The sequence below is a fragment of the Oncorhynchus mykiss genome, chromosome 22 (genome assembly GCF_013265735.2).
Source record: "Oncorhynchus mykiss isolate Arlee chromosome 22, USDA_OmykA_1.1, whole genome shotgun sequence".
Classification (NCBI taxonomy): Eukaryota; Metazoa; Chordata; class Actinopteri; order Salmoniformes; family Salmonidae; genus Oncorhynchus; species Oncorhynchus mykiss.
In genome coordinates this window covers 18,610,442-18,633,299 of record NC_048586.1, presented here as the reverse complement: position 1 = coordinate 18,633,299, position 22,858 = coordinate 18,610,442, and the positions used below count along the sequence as shown (strand labels likewise).

The following is a 22,858-nucleotide window of genomic DNA, read 5'->3' as shown; positions in this document are numbered from 1 at the left end:
GTGTGCCACTGGTGATAGAAATTAATTGATCTCCGTTATATTACTGGTATCTAATCACATTTCCAAAATGGCTCATTTATGTGTCCGTGTAGGCTGCTTGATGTTGGCACACTGTCAACACTGTCAAGGTAGATTTCCCCCCCTTCTGTCTGACCTGTTTGGTCAGTCCAAAATACCACCCTGTTGCCTTCATAGGGCACTCCTTTTTGTATGGGCCGTGGTCAAAAGTAGTGCACTGTATAGGGAATGGGGTGCCATTTGGGACAGAGACTCTGTCGAGTGCACATGTGCTGCTTCATTAGCCTGCTATAATCCAACATGAGGATAGGAAGGAGGGCTACAGCCTCCTAGTTTCTGGAGATGAACAATGTGTGTATTTTCTAGGGAGTATAGCGCCCATGTTTTTCTTTATTCCTATTTTTGGGTTGAGTGAAGATGAGAAACAGAATAAAAGTCCCAGAATATGGTGACAGAGTGATTGATCTATCAGCATAGGGATGCTTCAATTCTGTAGCTAAGACAAAGTACTCTTTATGCTGAACTACCTTGCTCATTTTTGACATTTCTTGGTATCCACTTTGGCGTTCACATTCCTTTCAGCACGTGTCCTCTATATTTCTTCAAATAAAATGTAACTGAAGGTGTGCAAATACTGATGGTTCTTCGTGTACCGAGTCATACATTCAACAGTGAATAGAGACTCAATAGTTTAAGGATAATTTCACCCCTGTTGCGTGTGTCCGTTAACTATATAATTTACTACATATCTCCAATTAAAGGGATGAGATAAATCCTTTCGTTATCCGCTCAGATTTTTTTGCCGTAGTCCGCTCTATTTGCCATGCAAACAAGTCCTTGATGACACGTCTTGCTTACTGTGCTGTATGCTAGAGGGATAGGCCACCAGTAAAGTGATGCTTCCAGTCAGTTGTTTAATGAAGTTAGGAATTGATATACAATAAATGTAATGCGTCTGAATGTGTGCCAAAGTGGTGCCCTATACGCCGAGTTGAGTGGCTTACCCATGAGACAGGAGCAAATGGTGCAGAACATTGCGTGCCTCACATTCTTATCCACTCTGTTTAGACGATACGCTTCAATGTCTACTCCGTTTACCCAAACCACGTTGTCGTTGTCTTTAAACATCTGGAGTGGAGTGTCTGTCAGTGTCCCATTTGGCACCCTATTCCCTATGTAGCTAATGCACTACTTTTGACCAGAGCATTATGGGCCCTGTTCAAAAGTAGTGCACTCTATAGGGAATAGGGGGCCATTTGGGGCACCACCTCTGTTCCCTCAATTAGCGCTTCTTTCTCGTCAGTATGTTAGGATCTTAAATGTATTGACCCATGACAAATCGAATTTGTTTCGTGTTGCCTCTGATAGACTCTAATGGCATACTTCGATTGAAAGATATTTAAGAATTAAATGACTAAACTACCGTCTAGCAGTGAGGGCACCTTGAGCAGTGAGGTAAAATCTCTCCCCTTAGTTCCTGCATTACTCTGGCACCTAGCTACTGTATGTGAAATTCAGTTGTTGGTGAGACTCCTTCATAGATGTCCCTACTCAATCATTCCTGCCTTGCAACTTAACACAAGAGCAACCAACCAACACATGTCTCCAAATAGGTTTGCAAAATTCTGGTAACTTTCTCAATATTCTCAGGATTCAGAATTTCCTGCTTAATTCCCTCCTGATTCTGGGAATCTTCAGTGGGGGATTTATAGAAAACCTGGGCCTTTGGGGAAAGTTACCAGAGTTTTCCAACCCTACTTGTAACTTAACACGAGGAACCAACCAAGAGACAAGATTAGTTAGCTCATGTAGATATTCCATCAATGTATGCTACTGTGTGATCCCTAGCACTCTGCCAGAGGGCTGTAATGAAGCCATTAAACCAGGGAACGTTCTCTTACCTTTAAACCTGCATGAGCCGCCCTTAATGGGACTCAACTGCCAATCTGCCATGCAGCGTGTTCCACCACCATCTGAAATTAATTATAATCTTCCTCCTCATCCATACACGAAGATCCCCGGCTGCTGACACACGGCCACATGCTAAGAAATGGATGTCCTCAGGAGAAGCGCTCAAGTGATTCTTGTGGGTTATTTAAAAGGAAAACACCCGGGAACTGTCAGATGACTGCCGTAAAGAGGATGTTTTAGGGTATACCACACAAGGGCTCAGGAGTTACATGTGGCAAGCGTTGAGCCTCTTAATGTATTTCAAATGGAGAGACCAGGGGAGAAACAAGGCAATTTGAGGAGAAAATACTGCCAAAAGACTGTTAATGGACTGACATTAAGCTCAATTAAGTTGGGTGCTAGCCGCTAGAACAAGAGAGATTTATGCAAATTAGAGTAGTTGGGCATCTTTCCAAAGCAAAGTTACTGCTAAGGACTCTGGTTGCATTTTAATGTGTATAGCATGTAACTATCCAGCTGTTCGTACCAGTGTTGGCGTATACATTGTTTTAAATCATTTTTTGTTTCTAACCTTTGTTGTGAATGTAGCTATCTATTACATTCATTAAAAGTTGACCACTGGTCCACAACACGATTTATTGTAAAGGTGTATATTGTTGTAGATACATGTGAGGGATTATTTTAGAATAAACAGTTGGTGTGACTATGGTACAGGATGTTTGGTTTTTCAGAGACGATACCATGATCCTCCTTGGAATTGATAGTCAGCCCTGTTACCTTTGCTAAATTTGGTGCAAGATGTAACAAGGGGGAAACGCTCCATCAATCACACAGGCTATTGGAGAGACGAGAGAGAGGCTAAAGCTGAGAAATGAATCAGTGGAGGCTCTGTCAACAAACATTTCCAGGCTGAGACGATGGAAAAACTTCCCCTGCTCTCTGTGGACATAATTTGCCAATACCCCAGCGATATCACACGTTTTAGAGCAGAACTCAGGACTATCTCTGTAAGTGTGTTTTTTCTTTCTTTAATTCCTCTCCCTCTGTAAATCGAGTGCAGCGGTGGAGGCTTAAGTATGTCAATAAAGCAGGCTAAATCAATGATGGGGTGCAGCTTACCTCCTCTGCTGCTCTGTGCCCGCCTTCCACAGATTAAACCAACGCACACAAATAGCACGTCAGTCAAAGAGGGCGGGTTGCACACTATTGTCCTCTTCGTACACCATTGGCTTAGCCACAACTACACAGTAGGGCTTTAAATAATTGGATGACTTATTTGTATTCCTACATACTAGGCTACATATTCTATATGTACCCATTTCTTGAAGGATCACTGAGTAGATTTTTTGGGGGGACGATTATTATTATTATTTCTTGTTATTTTTTTGTCGGAATTACAGGTACATTATCCTTTTCAAGTTCTAAGTTTATAAAACATGTACCTGTAGGCTTCCACTCAAAATCATTTGAAAAAGACAGTAAGAAATACTTTAAGTGATGATGAATTCAGTATAAACAGGAAAAGAAAACAAAAAAAAGTGGGCCTCCACCTCCAACATCCCCTCCCAAACCAGCCAACATGTCCCTATCCAGTTGCCTGCCAGTGCTGTTGCCTGATTGATTGAGCGATTCAAAGAGCTAAGCAATTAATGTTTGCATTCATGCAATTCAAAATGAATTTTGAAACTTTGCCCCAGAAGCATTTAACTGCAGGTCACTCCCACATTATATAGGGGAATGGGCCTACCTGATTTAGGGGACAGCATAATCATATACAGGGTGTGTACTGTACTGTACATGCCTGTGTTTTAGTAAACATCCCAGTTTGGTAAACAGTGGCTTAAAGGGGAAATATGGGATTCAAACAACACCAAAACCACTCTTAATGACTGTTGTGTATGGTGTACAACAGCCAGCTCCAGAGCCATATGACAGTGTAAAGGTTTGGTTTGTGTGTAACTAACTGAGATCAGAGCACACGCTGTGGTCTGTAAATGAGTACTTGTGTGTTGTCTGATGTTCAACCCTAATTTAGTCATCACACCACTCATTGTAAAGTTTGTGCTTATGGTTGCAAAATTCTGGAATTCCCAGGTTTTTCCAGAAATCCCTTGTTGGAGGATATTCTGGATTTCCTGCTTATTCCTTCCTGTTCCGGGAATCTTCCAACCAGAATTTCTGAAAAACCTTGGCATTTTGAGAAAATGACTGGAATTGTGAAACCCTACGTGTGCTGATATTGAAGTTAAAACAGACTTGTTACAGAAACATCCTGGATTTGGCATCATTGTTATTTTACTGTCAATCCCACTGTCTCATCTGCTGATTTTGTTTGTCATGTGATTTCCTCATCTTTCATTCTAATGCTCCACAAGGTTCACGGTGTCAAGTCAAAATAATATAATTGTGTCACTTTGGCTTATACTGTAGCGAGATGAGGCCCATAAACAAAGGAATTCTATGTTTCCCTAAAAGGCTGCTGTCAAGCTTTCAACAGATATTCTACCTCAATTTTAAATGCTTCTGTCTTTTATCTTCTCTTATCAACGTAGATAAGAAAGGGAACACTTAACTTTGTGTGATCAGTTTGTGGAATCCTTAATGGATCGTTAGTGGGTGTTTGCTCTGTAAATTTGAAGAGCAAACTACATTTTTATCATAGTCTGTAAGTATGTAAAGTATATAGGTATACATTTTTAATAAGTTATATTCGGTATGTTTCTATGGTATAATAAAGATCAAGACTGTTGGTATAAACATTCTCCCTTCAACACACATCTCCTAGGTTTATTTAAATCAAATCAGATTTTATTAATCACATGCGCCGAATACAACAAGTGTAGACCTTACAGTGAAATGCTTACTTACAAGCCCCTAACCAACAATGCAGTTTAAAAAAATATGTATAAAAATAAGAAATAAAAGAGTACAATTAATTAAAGAGCAGCAGTAAAATAACAATAGTGGGACTATATTCAGGGGGCACCGGTACAGAGTCAATGTGCGGGGCACCGGTTAGTCGAAGTAATTGAGGTAATATGTACATGTAGGTAGAGTTATTAAAATGCATTGAAAAATTCTGGGTAGCCATTACAGACAGAAAATGTAGACCACATCGACCATCTTCATTTTCCGGTCCATACCTCCAACTTCATTGCTACACCATACAAGTACTGTATGAGTCTGTTACAGCAGAGATGGATATTGTCATGTTTATTATGACATTTCTGATATTAATATATTCTCCCATAGGTCTATACAAGATATGGAAAATGCTACACTTTCAATGGGAACAAGTCGACGTCCAGGAAAACCAAGCAAGGTGGAATGGGAAATGGGCTGGAGATTATGTTGGATATCCAACAGGATGAGTATCTCCCCATCTGGAAAGAGACAAGTAAGTCATAAACCTTACATGTTGTTACGGGATCTGTTTCTGTTGTCATAAATCAACAGTATTCTACCCCATCTCTGAATTATGTTTGTATAGGACACTAGTGATGCATTTCTGCAATGTCGCCACTATCCTGAATGCTTTCGTTAAAATTATTATTGTAAGGGATAAATCTGTTGACAGTGCTGTAAGTCATATACACTGAACAAAAATATAAACGCAACATGCAACAATTTCGACGATTTTACTGCGTTACTGTTCATTTAAGGAAATCAGTCAATTGAGATCAATTCATTAGGCCCTAATCTATGGATTTCACATGACTGGGCAGGGGCGCAGCCATGGGTGGGCCTGGCCCACTTGGGAGCCAGGTCCACCCACTGGGGAGCCAGGCCCAGGCAATTGGAATATTTTTTTCCCAACAAAAAGGCTTTATTACAGACAGAAATACTCCTCAGTTTCATCAGCTGTCCAGGTGGCTGGTCTCAGACAATCCCGCAGGTGAAGAAACCGGTCTGCAGTTGTGAGGCCGGTCGGACGTACTGCTAAATTCTCTAAAATGATGTTCGAGGCAGCTTATGGTAGAGAAATTAACATTAAATTATCTGGAAACAGCTCTGGTGGACATTTCTGCAGTCAACATGCCAATTGCAAACTCCATCAAAACTTGAGACATCTGTGGCATTGTTGTGTGACAAAACTGCACATTTTAGAGTGGCATTTTATTGCCCCCAGCACAAGGTGCACCTGTGTAATGAGCAGGTGCAGCTTCTTGATATGCCACTCCTGTCAGGTGGCTGGATTATCTTGGCAAAGGAGAAATAATCACTAACATGGATGTAAACAAATGTATGCACAACATTTTAGAGAAATAAACTTTTTGTGCATATACAACATTTCCGGGTTATTTTATTTCAACTGATGAAACATGGGACCAACACTTTACATGTTGTGTTTATATTTTTGTTCAGTATATGTACAGTGAGGGAAAAAAGTATTTGATCCTCTGCTGATTTTGTACGTTTGCCCACTGACAAAGAAATTATCAGTGTATAATTTTAATGGTAGGTTTATTTGAACAGTGAGAGACCGAATATCAACATAAAAAATCCAGAATTCCAAACTCTCCACCATGGCCAAGACCAAAGAGCTTTACAAGGATGTCAGGGACAAGATTGTAGACCCACACCAGGCTGAGATGGGCTACAAGACCATTGCCAAGCAGCTTGGTGAGACGGTGACAACAGTTGGTGCGATTATTCGCAAATGGAAGAAACACAAAAGAACTGTCAATCTTCCTTGGCCTGGGGCTCAATGCAAGATCTCACATCGTGGAGTTGCAATGATCATGAGAATGGTGAGGAATCAGCCCAGAACTACACGGGAGGATCTTGTCAATGATCTCAAAGCAGCTGGGACCATAGTCACCAAGAAAACAATTGGTAACACACTGCCGTAACACGCCGTGAAGGACTGAAATCCTGCAGCGCCCGCAAGGTCCCCCTGCTCAAGAAAGCACATATACATGCCCGTCTGAAGTTTGCCAATGTACATCTGAATGATTCAGAGGACAACTGTGTGAAAGTGTTGCGGTCAGATGAGACCAAAATGGAGCTCTTTGGCATCAACTCAACTCGCCATGTTTGGAGGAGGAGGAATGCTGCCTATGACCCCAAGGACACCACCCCCACCGTCAAACATGGAAGTGGAAACATTATGCTTTGGGGGTGTTTTTCTGCTAAGGGGACAGGACAACTTCACTGCATCAAAGGGATGATGGACGGGGCCATGTACCATCAAATCTTGGGTGAGAACCTCCTTCCCTCAGCCAGGGCATTGAAAATGGGTCGTGGATGGTTATTCCAGCATGACAATGACCCAAAACACACGGCCAAGGCAACAAAGGAGTGGCTCAAGAAGAAGCAAATTAAGGTCCTGGAGTGGACTAGCCAGTCTCCATACCTTAATCCCATAGAAAATCTGTGGAGGAGTGGGACAAAATCCCTCCTGAGATGTGTGCAAACCTGGTGGCAATCTACAAGAAACGTCTGTGATTGCCAACAAGGGTTTTGTCACCAAGTACCAAGTCATGTTTTGCAGAGGGGTCAAATACTTATTTCCATCATTAAAATGCAAATCAATTTATAACATTTTTGACATGCGTTTTTCTGGATTTTTGTTGTTGTTATTCTGTCTCTCACTGTTCAAATAAACCTATTATTAAAATTATAGACGGATAATTTCTTTGTCAGTGGGCAAACGTACAAAATCTGAAGGGGATCAAATACTTTCTTCCCTCACTGTAGATGTGATCATTGTCAGTGTCTTGTTTTTCTCAAATTACTGAGATCGGCCTTGTCACAATTAGCCTTCCCCTAGGATTGATGGATAAAAGGCTGAATGAATCCGCTCTGTACGTGTGTTTTTGTACTGCCTACACGTGCCTCTTTTATCCCGGAAGATGAGACGTCGTTAGAGGCAGGGATCCGCGTGCAGATCCACAGCCAGGATGAGCCTCCCTACATCCACCAGCTGGGCTTCGGAGTCTCCCCGGGATTCCAGACCTTTGTTTCATGTCAGGAACAAAGGGTAGGCCCCGGCACCGCTTTCACACAGATTACCACTCTCTCAGTACTCACTTATCCTCACCCCCGAGCAGTGTGGCTCAGACATGGCTCTAATCAATCACTCTGTGCTTAGCTGACCTACCTGCCCCAGCCCTGGGGGAACTGCCGCTCCACCAGCGACCAGATGATCCCGGGATACGACACCTACAGCATCAGTGCCTGCCGCCTGCGCTGCGAGACCAGGGAGGTTCTCCGGGAATGCAACTGCAGGATGGTACACATGCCTGGTAAGAAGGCTTACTGTAGCCCTCACTCACTACTCACTAATCCCCTGGTATTATATATGATTCCCTGTTACCCATTTAATGTACCGCACATACACTGTCAATATGCAGTTGAAGTCAGAAGTTTACATACACTTAGGTTGAAGTCATTAAAAGTCGTTTTTCAACCACTCCACAAATTTCTTGTTAAAAAACTGTCGTTTTGGCAAGTCGGTTGCATGGCACAAGTAATTTTTCCAACAATTGTTTAAAGAAAGATTATTTAACTTATAACTCACTGTATCACAATTCCACTGGGTCAGAAGTTTACATACACTAAGTTGACTGTGCCTTTAAACAGCTTGGAGAATTCCAGAAAATTATGTCATGGCTTTAGAAGCTTCTGATAGGCTAATTGATAATTTGAGTCAGTTGGAGGTGTACCTGTGGATGTATTTCAAGGCCTACCTTCAAACTCAGTGCCTCTTTGCTTGACATCATGGGAAAATCAAAAGACATCAGCCAAGACATCAGAAAATAAATTGTAGACCTCCACATGTCTGGTTCATACTTGGCAGCAATTCCCAAACGCCTGACGGTACCACGTTCATCTGTACAAACAATAGTACCCAAGTATAAACACCATAGGACCAGGCAGCTGTCATACCGCTCAGGAAGGAGTTCTGTCTCCTAGAGATGAACGTACTTTGGTGCAAACAGTGCAAATCAATCCCAGAACAACAGCAAAGTACCTTGTGAAGATGCTGGAGGAAACAGGTACAAAAGTATCTATAGCCACAGTAAAACGAATCCTATGTCGGCGTAACCTGAAAGGCCGCTCAGCAAGGAAGAAGCCGCTACTCTAAAACCGCCATAAAAAAGCCAGACTGCGGTTTGCAACTGCACATAGGGACAAAGATCGTCATTTTTGGAGAAATGTCCTCTGGTCTGATGAAACAAAAATAGAACTGTTTGGCCATAATGGCCATCGTTTTGTTTGGAGGACAAAGAGGGAGGCTTGCAAGCCGAAGAACACCATCCCAACCGTGAAGCATGGGAGTGGCAGCATCATGTTGTGGGGGTGCTTTGCTGCAGGAGGGTCTGGTGCACTTCACAAAATAGATGGCATCATGATGAAGTAAAATTATGTGGATATATTGAAGCAACATCTCAAGACATCAGGTCAGGTAGTTAAAGCTTGGTCGCAAATGGGTCTTCCAAATGGACAATTACCCAAGCATACTTCCAAAGTTGTGGCAAAATGGCTAAAGGACAACAAAGTCAAGGTATTGGAGTGACCATCACAAAGCCCTGACCTCAATCCTACAGAAAATCTGTGGGCAGAACTGAAAAAGCGTGTGCGAGCAAGGAGGCCTACAAACCTGACTCAGTTACACCAGCTCTGTCAGGAGGAATGGGCCAAAATTCACCTAATTTATTGTGGAAGGCTCCCCGAAACGTTTGACCCAAGTTAAACAATTTAAAGGCAATGCTACCAAATACTAATTAAGTGTATGTAAAATTCTGACCCACTGGGAATGTGATGAAAGAACTAAAAGCTGAAATAAATAATTTTCTACTATAATTCTGACATTTCACATTCTTAAAATAAAGTGGTGATCCTAACTGACCTAAAACAGGGAATTTTTACTAGGATTAAATGTCAACATTTGTGAAAAACTGAGTTAAAATGTATTTGGCTAAGGTATATTTAAACTTCCGACTTCAACTGTATGTGTAGTCATGGCAGGAGTCTTATTTGGTATACAAATCTGCTTATTTTCATTCCTGAATGAAGGGCCTTGATGTAACATCCCCTGTAGAGAGACACCTGACCTCTCTCCATTGAGAGTAGGGTGAAAGATTTCCTGTGCAGTCATGCTACTCTGATCATAAGGATGCCTCTGCTCCTCAGTGCCCCGGCGTTAATGTCCCCAAATCAATCTTCCCTAATGCAAATTGAAAAGGCTACTGTTCCTAAAACATTAACTCAAAGAACATTTTGTTGTCTGCTCGCCACACATATTTCCCACGATGAATTGTGCTCCTGATGAATTCCTATCATTAGTGGCCCCTGTGCTGTGCTTGTCACTGTGATGAGGTGAATCATTGATTGTTTTTTAAAGACTTTCTAAATATGCCTTTGGGGTTGGGCCCCGGTGCTCCATTTCTCAATGCAAACAAAGGAGGATGCCCAACGTGGCCGAAAAAGTGTGAATGGAACTCATCTTCCCACATCTACTTGCGTTTGTAGATGAATGATAAGCTAGTGTTCTGTTCTCAGTGAGAGTTTTTCATGTTGGTAGCAATATGGATGGTGGCCATTTTTGTTTTTTTCTTAATAAAACTTATTTCATGTTTTGTACTCCAGGAACTGCTGATATCTGCACTCCCAGTAACATCAAGTGTGTCGACAAGGCGCTTGGTAAGACATGTTTTTCTTTTTTATTGTCATAAATCATCATCCCTGAGTGAAATGCAGAATCATTATTTTCAATTATAAGGAGAAATTGTGTTTCAATGTTCTGGTAGGGATTGCCTAGGCAAAAATGGCAAAAATGACATTGCCTCCATGTTGACATGACAATTGTTGGAGTCGAAAATGCGCAAAATTGTGAGTGACAACGAAGCTACCTAACTGCTTACTTACCTTCATTCTCTGAGCTTTCACCATACATTTGATATTCCTTCACTGAACCAACTCCATGTGCTGTGGCTGACTCCCCACTGGCAGGCTCTGGGTGATCTCTGTGCAGAGGTGCCTTGTCTCCACGACATTACAGCGGTCATAAAAGAGACGCTTTATTATGTGATGAGATGTATCAGGACAATTATGATCTTCGAGCCTAATAAGCCAGAAATGTAATTATCTTCCTCTTCAAAAGGATTTCAAGCCATTTTCATGGATGGGTGCGCTAAATCTAGATATAGATCTTACAAGAATGGCTCATATTTATATCTAGCTGTATTCTCGACTCAATCCGAATAAATTCAAGGTAATAAATTAAAACATGATTTATATATTTATATTATATACAGTAGGTGACTTTTTGTGTGCCTCAGTCTAAGAATAGATTCTGTGTTGCCCCTGCATACAAATAACCTCATTATAAGAGCTATAAAACACACAACTCACCAAATTTGGATAACAGTTTTTTTCTAACTGAATTGAATTTTGTCCTGAAATGAGGGATGAGTTGAGTAAGGCATGTATTGTTGTCTATGTTGATGCAGAATATCATTTTCTTTCTTTTAGTGCCATGAATGAGCAATTGTTTATGCATGTTTGTGTTAAAGTGTGTGTGTGTATGGGCGTGTGGCCAAAATAAATATTGAGACTAGCCATGATCTCAGTATGCATGCTAAGCATGTAGTAAATAAACATTGATCAAGGTAGGGTGCTGGAGATAATGAATATGAGGTTAAAAAGTGGTGGAATTTCCCTTTTAACTTGCTAACTGAAATGCGCTTGCATCCCATTTGGAGACTAGTGCCCAGGAGAAGAGCCCCCAACTGTCTGCTCTGTATTCTAGGTGTTCTCTCGTGGACAGGCTACGTAAACATAAATGGTACCGTAGATCTGTCATGATACAACGGGATGCGTAAGATAACGAGCAGCATTAGTTCCGGTGCTTTGGAAAATCCAGATTTTGTAGGTGTTAGCATCTTTTGAATTTCGGGAAGTGGAGGGGACATTTGGTCCATAGACTTCCCCGTAACATGCATAGACAGAGGGTGGAGCTCTTCATTCCAGTTCCGATTCTCGTTCTCTCTCTTCCTTTAACATGTATGCAGCCAGAACTTAATCGAGCATCTCACCAAGATTATGTTCTAGGCTATGTCCCAGATCCAGTCTATTACATTCTGCTCTGTGTTCCAAGCTGTGTCCCAGACCCAGGCTAAAACACTTTGCTCTGTGTTCCCAGCCCTTCTCCAGAAGAGCACTGGGGACAGCTGTCCCTGTGAGACACCATGTAACCTGACCCGCTACGGCAAGGAACTCTCCATGGTCAAGATCCCCAGCAAGGGCTCCGCTCGCTACCTGTCCAGGAAGTACGACAAGTCTGAGGAGTATATCAGGTAGAACTGACGTGATTACTTACATTACTGTGACCTGGAAAAGATCCGTGCTAGAAAATTGAGACACCCTCAGGGGTTGGCTACACATCATGTGTGTCTCAAATGGCAACCTATTCATAGATACTATATAATATAGTGCACTACTTTTGACTTGAACCCTATGGGCCCTGGTCAGAAGAAGGGCATTAGGGTTCCATTAGAGACTCAGCCCATGCTTCTCATGTTCCCTGCCAGTGCTGTTAAAATCTTAAAGTTCCCATAATCTGTGAATTATTAACTTGATTCATTTGAATTTGAATTGAAAGTGCCATCATGACAATTTATAACAACCACAAAAATGACATGGTACAGTATATATTTTGTATATATTATCCTGGTAATATTATAGTGCTGTGGTTGAGGTAAAAAGGAAAGTGCAATTTTGTATGTTCCATAATGACACTTTACTATTGGTTATAACAACGTAGACTAAACATATGCAGTTATCATTTAATATTGTTCTCATTTTCTCCATCTCTAGAGACAACTTTCTGGTGTTGGATATCTTCTTTGAGGCTCTTAACTATGAAACAATTGAACAAAAGAAAGCGTACGATGTTGCAGGTTTACTAGGTGAGTTTTTCTTTTCTACTATGACCCCTTTCTCTCTCGCTCTTGCTTTATTCAAAGATAATAATAATTGGGGTTTCATGTGGTTTAAGATAAGTCTGAATATGGAAACTGCCTGGCACTGGTTCTTTGGCTCTAGTAATAAATAGAATTTTCAGACAATGGTTTTCAAATATGAGTGAATGAGTAATTATTGGCATCACCTGAAATCCTTCTTAATATTACATTTCTTCCTTTTCAGGTGACATTGGAGGCCAGATGGGCTTGTTCATTGGAGCCAGTATTTTGTCCATTTTAGAAATATTGGATTATGTTTACGAGGTACATTGTCTAGCCTTATAATATGTGTATATGCATGAAGCTCACAAGAGGTGACACAAATTTGGGGTTGCAAAATTCCCACGTTTTCCAGAAATTCTGGTTGGAGAATTCTGCATTTTCTGCCTATTCCCACCTGATTCCAACTGGGATTCCTGGAATAACTGCATATTTTGGGAAAGTAATTTTACAACCCTACACACATTTCAGCTGGTCTTGCTCTATAAACACCAAGGACTTTGTTCTAAAATGTCTGCCTCAATCAGTGTTAGTGGCACTTTGACATTTTAAACTGTTACGCGCGGACTAGCGCTACTATTACTGCTAATGTGTCAGTTATGAGTGTGAAGGATTTCACTTGTGTCATATGAGGCTAATGATATGGAAAATCGCTCGCTGAGCTCTGGGACATGCCAGATGTGCTGATGGAGTGAACTCCTGACTCTGCTTGCACTCTTCCATCCCTCCCTCCATCCTGCCTCCACCCAGGTGATAAAGCACAGGCTGCAGCGTCTGCTGAGGCCACAGAAGGATGAGAAGAAACAACAAACGGCCACTGTTGCCACTGTGGATCTGCAAGATATGAAAGCCAATAAGGTGAGTGGTTTGCTTGTGGAGGGCAGGCATGTTGCATCAGGCAGTTTGTAGGCCTACGCATCTCTGTGCATGCAGGGAGAGCCCAAAGGGGAATGAGCCTCCTGAAATGGGGTTGTTCAGTTCTCTCTGGCCCCATACCACTCGATTTGTGTAACTGATGTACAACACATTTGGCACAATGGTTGTAAATCGATATATTTATAACCATTATCACTCTCAATCTTTATATCACTACAAGCTACTGTATATCACTGCACATCTTTCAGGGAGATCAGTTTAATCTCTTGTTAAAAATATTGTTTTATCCCATTGTACAGGATTACATCCCCCCAGAGGCAACTTCAATTCCCAGGTCCCTCTCTCATGAGGAACAAATTTACTCCTTGAGTCCATATAAAATCATCCAAAATCATCAATTTTCCATAGACGTAAAAAAATTATCTACATGAAATATCTACCATTACATCAAAGGTATTATCATTTTGGTTTATTCAAAAGCAATATCGTTTGGTTTATTGAGCCAACACACTGTACATAATTTAGGGTTGGTTTTCCAGACAAAGATTAAACCTAGCCCAAGACTAAAAAGCTTGCTCAATGGAGAATCTCCATTGAACGTGCTTCTTCGTCCAAGACAAATCTTAATCTGTGTCTGGGAAACTCACCCATTTAGTATATCTTATCACATTGTGGTCTTTGTGGCAACCAGGAGTCCAGTGACATGACCAGAAGTCACCCAGAAGGAGCCTACGCCAATACGATTCTACCAAATCACCATCTCCCCCACCACCAAGGACAGCCACATGGAATGTTTGAGGACTTTGCCTGCTAGACCCAGTGGCCATCTTTCCACCCTGATGACAATAAAATGACAATAAAATATGTCCTCTCAGACCCTGGGACCTCAGTTCTATACCTTTCTTGCTGTCACCAGTGGAAAAAGCTACAGCCAAAGTCGAACACCAAACCTGTGCTGCTAATAGACCACTTGTATGTAAGCACAGATTGGACCCCACAGTACTGTCCGGCTGGAGACGCCCACCTTCGATCCCTATTCTGGTTATTTTGGTACATGGTCACCACATGGGAACAAGACAAGGACTGCATGTCATCTTGAGCCATCTTGATATACTCACCTCCAATATCTTGATGTATGTACCACTCTTAATCTTGTTTCCGCCAAACTATTTGTCAATAAGTTCTCACTTACTATTTTGAATCATATCATTGTAAATTATGTAATTATTTACTGAGATATTATAATTTCCACTTTATATTGTATACAAGATGAGACTCGATAAGACAAGTGGTCATATTCAATCTAACCATTATATAGAGATATCAGCAAACAAAATCAGAGAAGATATTACACTGATCTTTTAGCGAGTTAAACCCCTACTACACTTACTTTGATGATAGGGCCCGTACTATATACACACACTGTGTCTCGTTTATAGTAAAGGTGTGTTAGAGAGTAGTATTATATATGTACTGTACATGGTTCCAACCTGAGTACAAAGAGAAAGCACTGTTTTAAATGGATAATGATTCATTTAATATATAACTAATACAAATGTTGGTCATTTATTGATATATTTTAGAGAATATTATTTTTTAAATAATATGATTGTAGCTTCTTCTTGCTTATTAGTGAAACCAGTCGGAAAGGTGATGATTGGAATTGCATTGCTCCAGGCCATGAATATATTTTTCAGATTTACTGACTTGGGTAAAGGTGAAGTTCTTACAGCAATTACGGTGTCCAAATTAGGACAGTACTCAAAGGTAAGGAATAACAACAAGCGTGACATGGATGAATCATTTGGGCATTCTGCAAATGCTGTGGTCATTTCAATGACAAAGTCCTAATTAAGGTTGCTTAAGGTTATACGGTGCCTGCGAAAGTATTCGGCCCCCTTGAACTTTGCGACCTTCTGCCACATTTCAGGATTCAAACATAAAGATATAAAACTGTTTTTTTTTGTGAAGAATCAACAACAAGTGGGACACAATCATGAAGTGGAACAACATTTATTGGATATTTCAAACTTTTTTAACAAATCAAAAACTGAAAAATTGGGCGTGCAAAATTATTCAGCCCCTTTACTTTCAGTGCAGCAAACTCTCTCCAGAAGTTCAGTGAGGATCTCTGAATGATCCAATGTTGACCTAAATGACTAATTATGATAAATACAATCCACCTGTGTGTAATCAAGTCTCCGTATAAATGCACCTGCACTGTGATAGTCCCAGAGGTCCGTTAAAAGCGCAGAGAGCATCAAAATCCCTGTTGGAAGTAAACTGACTTCCAAAATAATTGTTTTATGTCTCCTGCACACTCTCTTGGCTTAAATAATGAATTTGATAAAGAAAAAGCTGATCTAGGACTAAACTGCTGTCAACTCTCCTAAGTGAAACAGTCTCCGTGAAAGACCTATCAAAGACTTTTGAGTACTATCTGACAATCCACTGTGGGTTTAAGACCTCCACCATTTTGTTGGATTTTGCTGGGTTATTTATTTTTACCTCGCATTACAGCGTATATGATCACATAAATAGATGTCAAGATGTTATCAACTATTTCTTAATCATTTGGTTTGTGATCTTAATATTGGTAACCATACTGTAGTCGAGTGCTCTGAGCTGTGCTTTGTTAGACAAGTCCACAATGAAATTACACATTCATCAGCGTAGAGAATCCACTGTTGCCCATGTCAAGTAATCATGGGTTTTAAACATGGCTTTTAAGTATTCATAATCATGTGTCACTATGACATTTTCAAAGGTTCCCAATCACAGTCTCTGATGGCATCCTGTACTGGCTCTGCATACAAACTTTCTCCTCGGTCATCACTAACACTATCCTCCCCACTAAAGACAGGCCACACACACAGATGAGATGCTGTACAAGGGTGAATGTGGGGTCAAAACGCAATCTTGACGTCACTTGTTACAGTTATCTATAGGCGGTCAAGTATTTATAGATCCAGAAAAGCCTAACCAGTCTGTCTCTACAGCGAAATGTATTTGTTATGTGTATAGCATACATGTACGGCCTGTCTGAGAATGTGTCCATGGAATTCAGAAAAAATTTGGTATGTAATATTACAACTAGTATGGGCAAATTACAACAACACCTGTGAATATTACTGTGGAACTAAATGGTTGCTGTAGAGCTGACCTTGCCTGATTCCCCCCTTGACAACAATCTGAACATTTTACCATTTCTAAATTTGCCACTCTGCTTGTTCTTTCACTTCATTTCTCTACTCTGCTTGTTCAGTTCCACAATGTTCTGTTTCGCAAATACTGTTTGCATATTGTATATTCACACAATCAAAATTAAGTTTTCAGTAATAAGTTTGTGTTTTGCGACTAGGTCTCATCATGATCTGAATGTTCCACATATGACAGAAATCGGTCATAGAGTGAGATGGCAATGAAGCATGCATCATTACACTGTTGAGGGTTCAAGAATGGATCAGAGCAATTCTATTAAACAGTATGGCATCAATGGAAATTCTATAAGATTCACAGGAAAACGCTGAATACATTTTGTACAGAAGTCTGCTATTGTGACTGTTTCTTCTGTTGGAACACATTTTATAAATGTTATGGTAAGTACAAATATTAAAGTTTAGATTGGTAAATGAAATGCCTCCTATATGATCTATTGTTAATTCACTTATTTTGTTCTTGCTTTGTTCTTGAGCTCTAAGGAGCTTGGCTGTCAGGTATTTTAAAAATTTACATTTGCCGTTTGGGACGCAAACCTCGAGTTTGAATTCTTCAGACGAACTGTTCCCTGTGGGAGGAGAAAGTCCAACAATCTATGTAAAATGGAGTGCAAAATAATTACATACAATTTGCTCCCAGTTGCACTATAGTTAGGTGGTTTCACAGCATGCCTGAGGGTAATATGTATGAGGCCCTTACATCTTCGATACATTTCATTTAGCATTTTTCACTGTTTCTTCCCAAACAAACTTAAAATAACATTTTTGTCCTATAGACAAAGTATTCTGACCAAAAATACTGTATACATGCAAAGTGCAACAATTTCACTGAGTTACAGTTCATATAAGGAAATCGGTCAATTTAAATAAATTAATCAGGCCCGAATCTATGGATTTCACATGACTGGGCAGGGGCACAACCATGGATGGGCCTGGGAGGGCGTAAGCCCACCCACTGGGGAGCCAGGCCAAGCCAATCAGAATCCGTTTTTCCCCACAAAAGGGCTCTTATTACAGACAGAAATCCTCCTCAGTTTCATCAGTTGTCTGGGTGGCTGGTCTCAAACGATCCTGCAGGTGAAGAAGCCAGATGTGGAGGTCCTGGGCTGGTGTGGTTACATGTGGTCTGTGGTGAGTTGGATATGCTGCAAAATTCTCAAAAATTACATTGGAGGTGGCTTATGGTAGAGAAATTAACATTAAATTCTCTGACAATAGCTCTGGTGGATATTCCTGCAGTCAGAATGACAATTGCACACTCCCTCAAAACTTGAGACATCTGTGGCATTGTGTTGGGACAAAACTGCACATTTTGGTGGCCTTTTATTGTCCCCAGCGCAAGGTGCACCTGTGCAATGATCATGCTGTTTAATCATTTTCTTGATATGCCACGTCTGTCAAGTGGATGGATAATCTTGGCAAAGGAGAAATGCACACTAACAGGGATGTAAACAAATTTGTGCACAAAATTTGAGAGAAATAACCTTTTTGTGCGTATGGAAATTTCAGGGATCTTTTACTTCAGCTCATGAAACATGGGACTAACACTTTACATGTTGCATTTATAATTTTGTTCAGTATAAATAGGAAATATAAGATATACAGAATATGCTAATATATACAGAATATACCAAATATAATATAGTGTATTGGCTTTGAAACTTGTGCAGTTTTGAACATATAAGTAACTTGGTCTTTCTCCTGTTTGATTAACATCTGACATTTGACCATGGCTGAATGATTGTGCTCTTTTGCTGACACCTAAAGGACAACATTAGCTTTGCTGACTCCACTGCCTCCCAAATGGAATGCTCCGCTCACCATTTCTACTGTACATGCTAGTTCATTACCAAACCACACTTAAAAAAAAAGGAACTAAGACAAAAATGTTCACACTTTAGTTGTTTATTCCATCATTACAATAATTCACAGTTCATTGAGGATTTCAGTACACCATTGAGTCTTGTATCTACACAATAGTGATGTACTCAGTAATATGACATGGAACATGTAACAGAAGATTTACCAATGATTATTTCATTTCCCATTTGTAGGTTGGAAGTGTCCTGCGGTTGTTTGTTTTGTAACGGATGTCCTATAGACAGACGGGGGGGGGGGGGGGGGGACATAATTTACAGCTTGTGCTGTACACAGGACCTTTTTAATATAGGTCTGGACAGACTTGGGGCAGCTGCTTTATGGGAAGGATATGGATTGAATTTCCAAGTAGTCACTGTTTCTCAATTAGATTAATAATGAGTTAGGTTAACACTACCATTAGAAACATACACTGGACACTTCAAACGACTGAATCCAATACTTACACTGGTAGTAAACAGAGAATAGTCAACAGTGTAAAATGCAAAGCAGGAAATGTCGATTACGCCATCGCCTCACCTAAACAAAGCTACTAACTGAAGATTTGTCATAACAATTAGATGACATACCATTGCATTGTTTAATAGTCCTTCCAGATTGGCTCAAAGGGCATCCTAGAGTGGGCATTATTTGCCTTTTTCAAATGGGTGGTTCGAGCCCTAAATGCCGATTGGCTGGCAGCCGTGGTATATCACGGGTATGACAAAAATGTTTTTTTTTAATGATGTTTGTAACCAGTTTATAATAGCAATAAGGCACCTGTTTGTGGTATATGGCCAATATACCACAGCTAAGGGCTGTATCCAAGCACTCCACAAGTCATGGTATATTGGCCATATACCACACCCCCTCATGACTTATTGCTTAAATAACACATGCTATATTTGCGCGGTAGAATTCAATGGCAATAGCTCATTTTTACATGTTTTTTTAGTTGCTTTTGAAAGCAAAAGTCAAATTGAAAACAGTATTGGTATTGTTGAATTCGATTTTCATAATAACAAGCTAGGACTGATTGGTTTGGTTAGCTAAACTAGCAAGTCTGTTTGGTGACCATGGCAACTAGCCATCTAGTAAACTTGCTAGCTACTTCAGTGGATGTTGAACACATTTCTACAGGCAAATTAACACCTTTCTAGCAACAAATGTGTTAAATTATAGCCATGGTATAAAAGGGATAATCAACTCGGGGCTCTATGCATTCTCTGGAAAATAATGCAACTCCGTGGAAGGTCACACCGCATAGCCCCTCGTGGATTATCCCTAACATATTATATGTACACACATCAAATACAAGGGAAACAATGGAAATCTCTATTTGAGCTATGTCATTCTGAATTTGCATAATGTATTGTAATCTCAAATGGTCTCTAGCAAAATAGACATGCATATTTTGGATGCAATTGCAAAACCTCCTGGAAAATCATATACAGTGCTTTCAGAAAGTATTCATGCACCTAAAATGATTCCACATTTTCTTGTGTTAGACTGAATTCAAAATGTAATAATTTATTTGAAATGAAATACAGAAATATCTCAATTACATAAGTATTCACACCCCTGAGTCAATACTTTGTAGAAGCACCTTTGGCAGTGATTACAGCTGTGAGTCTTTCTGGATAAGTCTCTAAGAGCTTTCCACACCTGGATTGTGCAACATTTTTCCATTATTCTTTTCAATATTCTTCAAGCTCTGTCAAATTGGTTGTTGTTCATTGCTAGACAACAATTGTCATTGTTAAATCTACTTTTTTGGGTTGTCTAAGTAAATATACTAACTCGGCAACTAAGGAACATTCCCTGTCTTCTTGGTAAGCAACTCCAGCGTAAATTTGGCCTTGTGTTTTAGGTTATTGTCCTGCTGAAAGGTGAATTAATCTCCCAGTGTCTGGTGGAAAGCAGACTGAACCAGGTTTTCCTCTAGGATTTTGCCTGTACTTAGCTCCATTCCATTTATTTTTTATCCAGAAACACTCCCCAGTCCTTAACAATTACAAGCACACCCATAACATGATGCGGCCAACACTATGCTTGAAAATATGGATGGTGGTACTCAATAATGTGCTTTATTGGATTTGCCCCAAACATGACACTTTGTATTCAGGACAAAAAGTGAATTGCTTTGCCACATTTTTTGCAGTATTACTTTAGTGCCTTATTACAAACAGGATGCCTGTTTTGGAATAGTTTTTTTCTGTACAGGTTTCCTTTCACTCAATTAGGCTAGTATTGGGGAGTAACTACAATTGTTGATCCATCCTTAGTTTTTCCTATCACAGCCATTTTAAAGTCACCATTGGCTTCATGGTAAAATCCCTTAGCAGTTTCCTTCCCCTCCAGCAACTGAGTTAGGAAGGATGGCTGTATCTTTCGAGTGTATTGATACACCATCCAAAGTGTAATTAGCGAGGCATTGGAAAACCTCCCACATCTTTGTGGTTGAATCTGTGTTTGAAATTCACTACTCGACTGAGGGAAGTTACATATAATTCATTGTATGTGTGGGGTACAGAGATGAGGTAGCATTCAAAAATTATGTTAAACACTATTATTGCACACAGAATGAGTCCATGCAACTTATGTGATTCGTTAAGCACATTTTTACTCCTGAACGTATCTATGCTTGCCATAACAAAGGGGTTGAATACTTATTGACTTTTCATTTTTTATTCCTTTCTAAAATGTTCTACAAACCAAATTCCACATTGACTTTATGGGGTATATTGTGTGTAGATCAGTTACACAAAAGTAAAAGGGTGTGAATCCTTTCTGAAGGCACTGTACATGTAAAATCTAGATTTACAAGGGCATTTGGTTGTTTCTTTTTAGTATGTATTCATTTCATGGTAGATTCAGTGTCCATAGTGTTTCTTTCAGTATAATACAATACAAATCAAATCTTTAAAATGTAGTGTATTCATTTATACACAAAACAGTAATGTCAGTAAAGTCTTAAAAAAAGGTACTGTAGACTCAGCGAAAGGACATAGATGCACAAAGTCAACAACATAGTGGGTCAACTTCCGCAACAAATAAGAGCGTTGAAGCGCGAGGCTAAACTTCTCAGCAGTTTCAGTCCCGTACGAACCCATACACACGCGCAGATACGGTGTGTGACTGTACGAGAACAAAATCTTGCGTCTCATCGCAACATCTGCGCTGCTGCTCGTTGCAACGTCATTTCACTGTCTACCTTCAATGTAGGCCATGTCACATTCAGTGTTACAAAGGATATTGGCTTGGTATAAGCTTTATAAATATAACTTTAGAACATATTCTCAATTTGCAACATGTCAAACAAATAAAATCCCTGTCCTTGAATGGACAGTTAGAATTTGTTCATATATATACAGTATTGCACATTTTACTTCTCAGGCTACTGGTACCTGCTGCACCCACTCAAAAGGCCTCTGTTTGCACAATACTGAGTGGAAATTGCAGTGTACAGCTATTTGCTCGATGCCAAACTATTACATATTGAGGGCTACAATGTGGTACCATGGAAATGTATATATACACAATAATTATAATAATAATTGTGATTATTATTATAACTTGGCAGAAATGTTGCAGGGAAATGTCAATATCAATGGGATTTCAAACTATGTACAGTTGAAGTCGGAAGTTTACATTCACTCAGGTTGGAGTCATTAAAACTCGTTTTACAACCACTCTACAAATGTCTTATCAAACTATAGTTTTGGCAAGTTTGTTAGGACACTTTGTGCATGACACAAGTCATTTTTCCAACAATTGTTTACAGGAAGATTATTTCACTTATAATTCACTGTATCACAATTCCAGTGGGTCAGAAGTTCACATACACTAAGTTCACTGTGCCTTTAAACAGCTTGGAAAATTCCAGAAAATGGTGTCATGGCTTTAGAAGCTTCTAATAGGCTAATTGACATAAGTTGAATCAATTGGAGGTGTACCTGTGGATGTATTTCAAGCTCTACCTTCAAACTCAGTGCCTCTTTGCTTGAC

At 40.0% G+C, this 22,858-nt stretch overlaps 1 protein-coding gene across 3 annotated transcripts in view; it reads left to right on the top strand.

The window, feature by feature from the left end:
- LOC110501539 (acid-sensing ion channel 4-A) overlaps positions 1-15,774 on the top strand; it is a 150,183-nt gene extending 134,409 nt beyond the window's left edge. The window contains exons 2-11 of one of the 3 annotated variants that reach the window (XM_021579184.2): positions 5,182-5,326; positions 7,785-7,912; positions 8,024-8,177; positions 10,525-10,578; positions 12,080-12,233; positions 12,754-12,845; positions 13,084-13,163; positions 13,650-13,757; positions 14,075-14,228; positions 14,467-15,774. In XM_021579184.2, coding sequence (XP_021434859.1) covers positions 5,182-5,326; positions 7,785-7,912; positions 8,024-8,177; positions 10,525-10,578; positions 12,080-12,233; positions 12,754-12,845; positions 13,084-13,163; positions 13,650-13,757; positions 14,075-14,206 — 1,047 coding nt within the window. In that variant the 3' untranslated portion in view covers positions 14,207-14,228; positions 14,467-15,774. Of the gene's footprint in view, positions 1-5,181; positions 5,327-7,784; positions 7,913-8,023; positions 8,178-10,524; positions 10,579-12,079; positions 12,234-12,753; positions 12,846-13,083; positions 13,164-13,649; positions 13,758-14,074 lie in introns of all 3 variants that reach the window. The other 2 variants (XM_021579186.2, XM_021579185.2) reach the window with 2 other exon arrangements.
- The last annotated feature ends 7,084 nt before the right edge of the window (positions 15,775-22,858 follow it).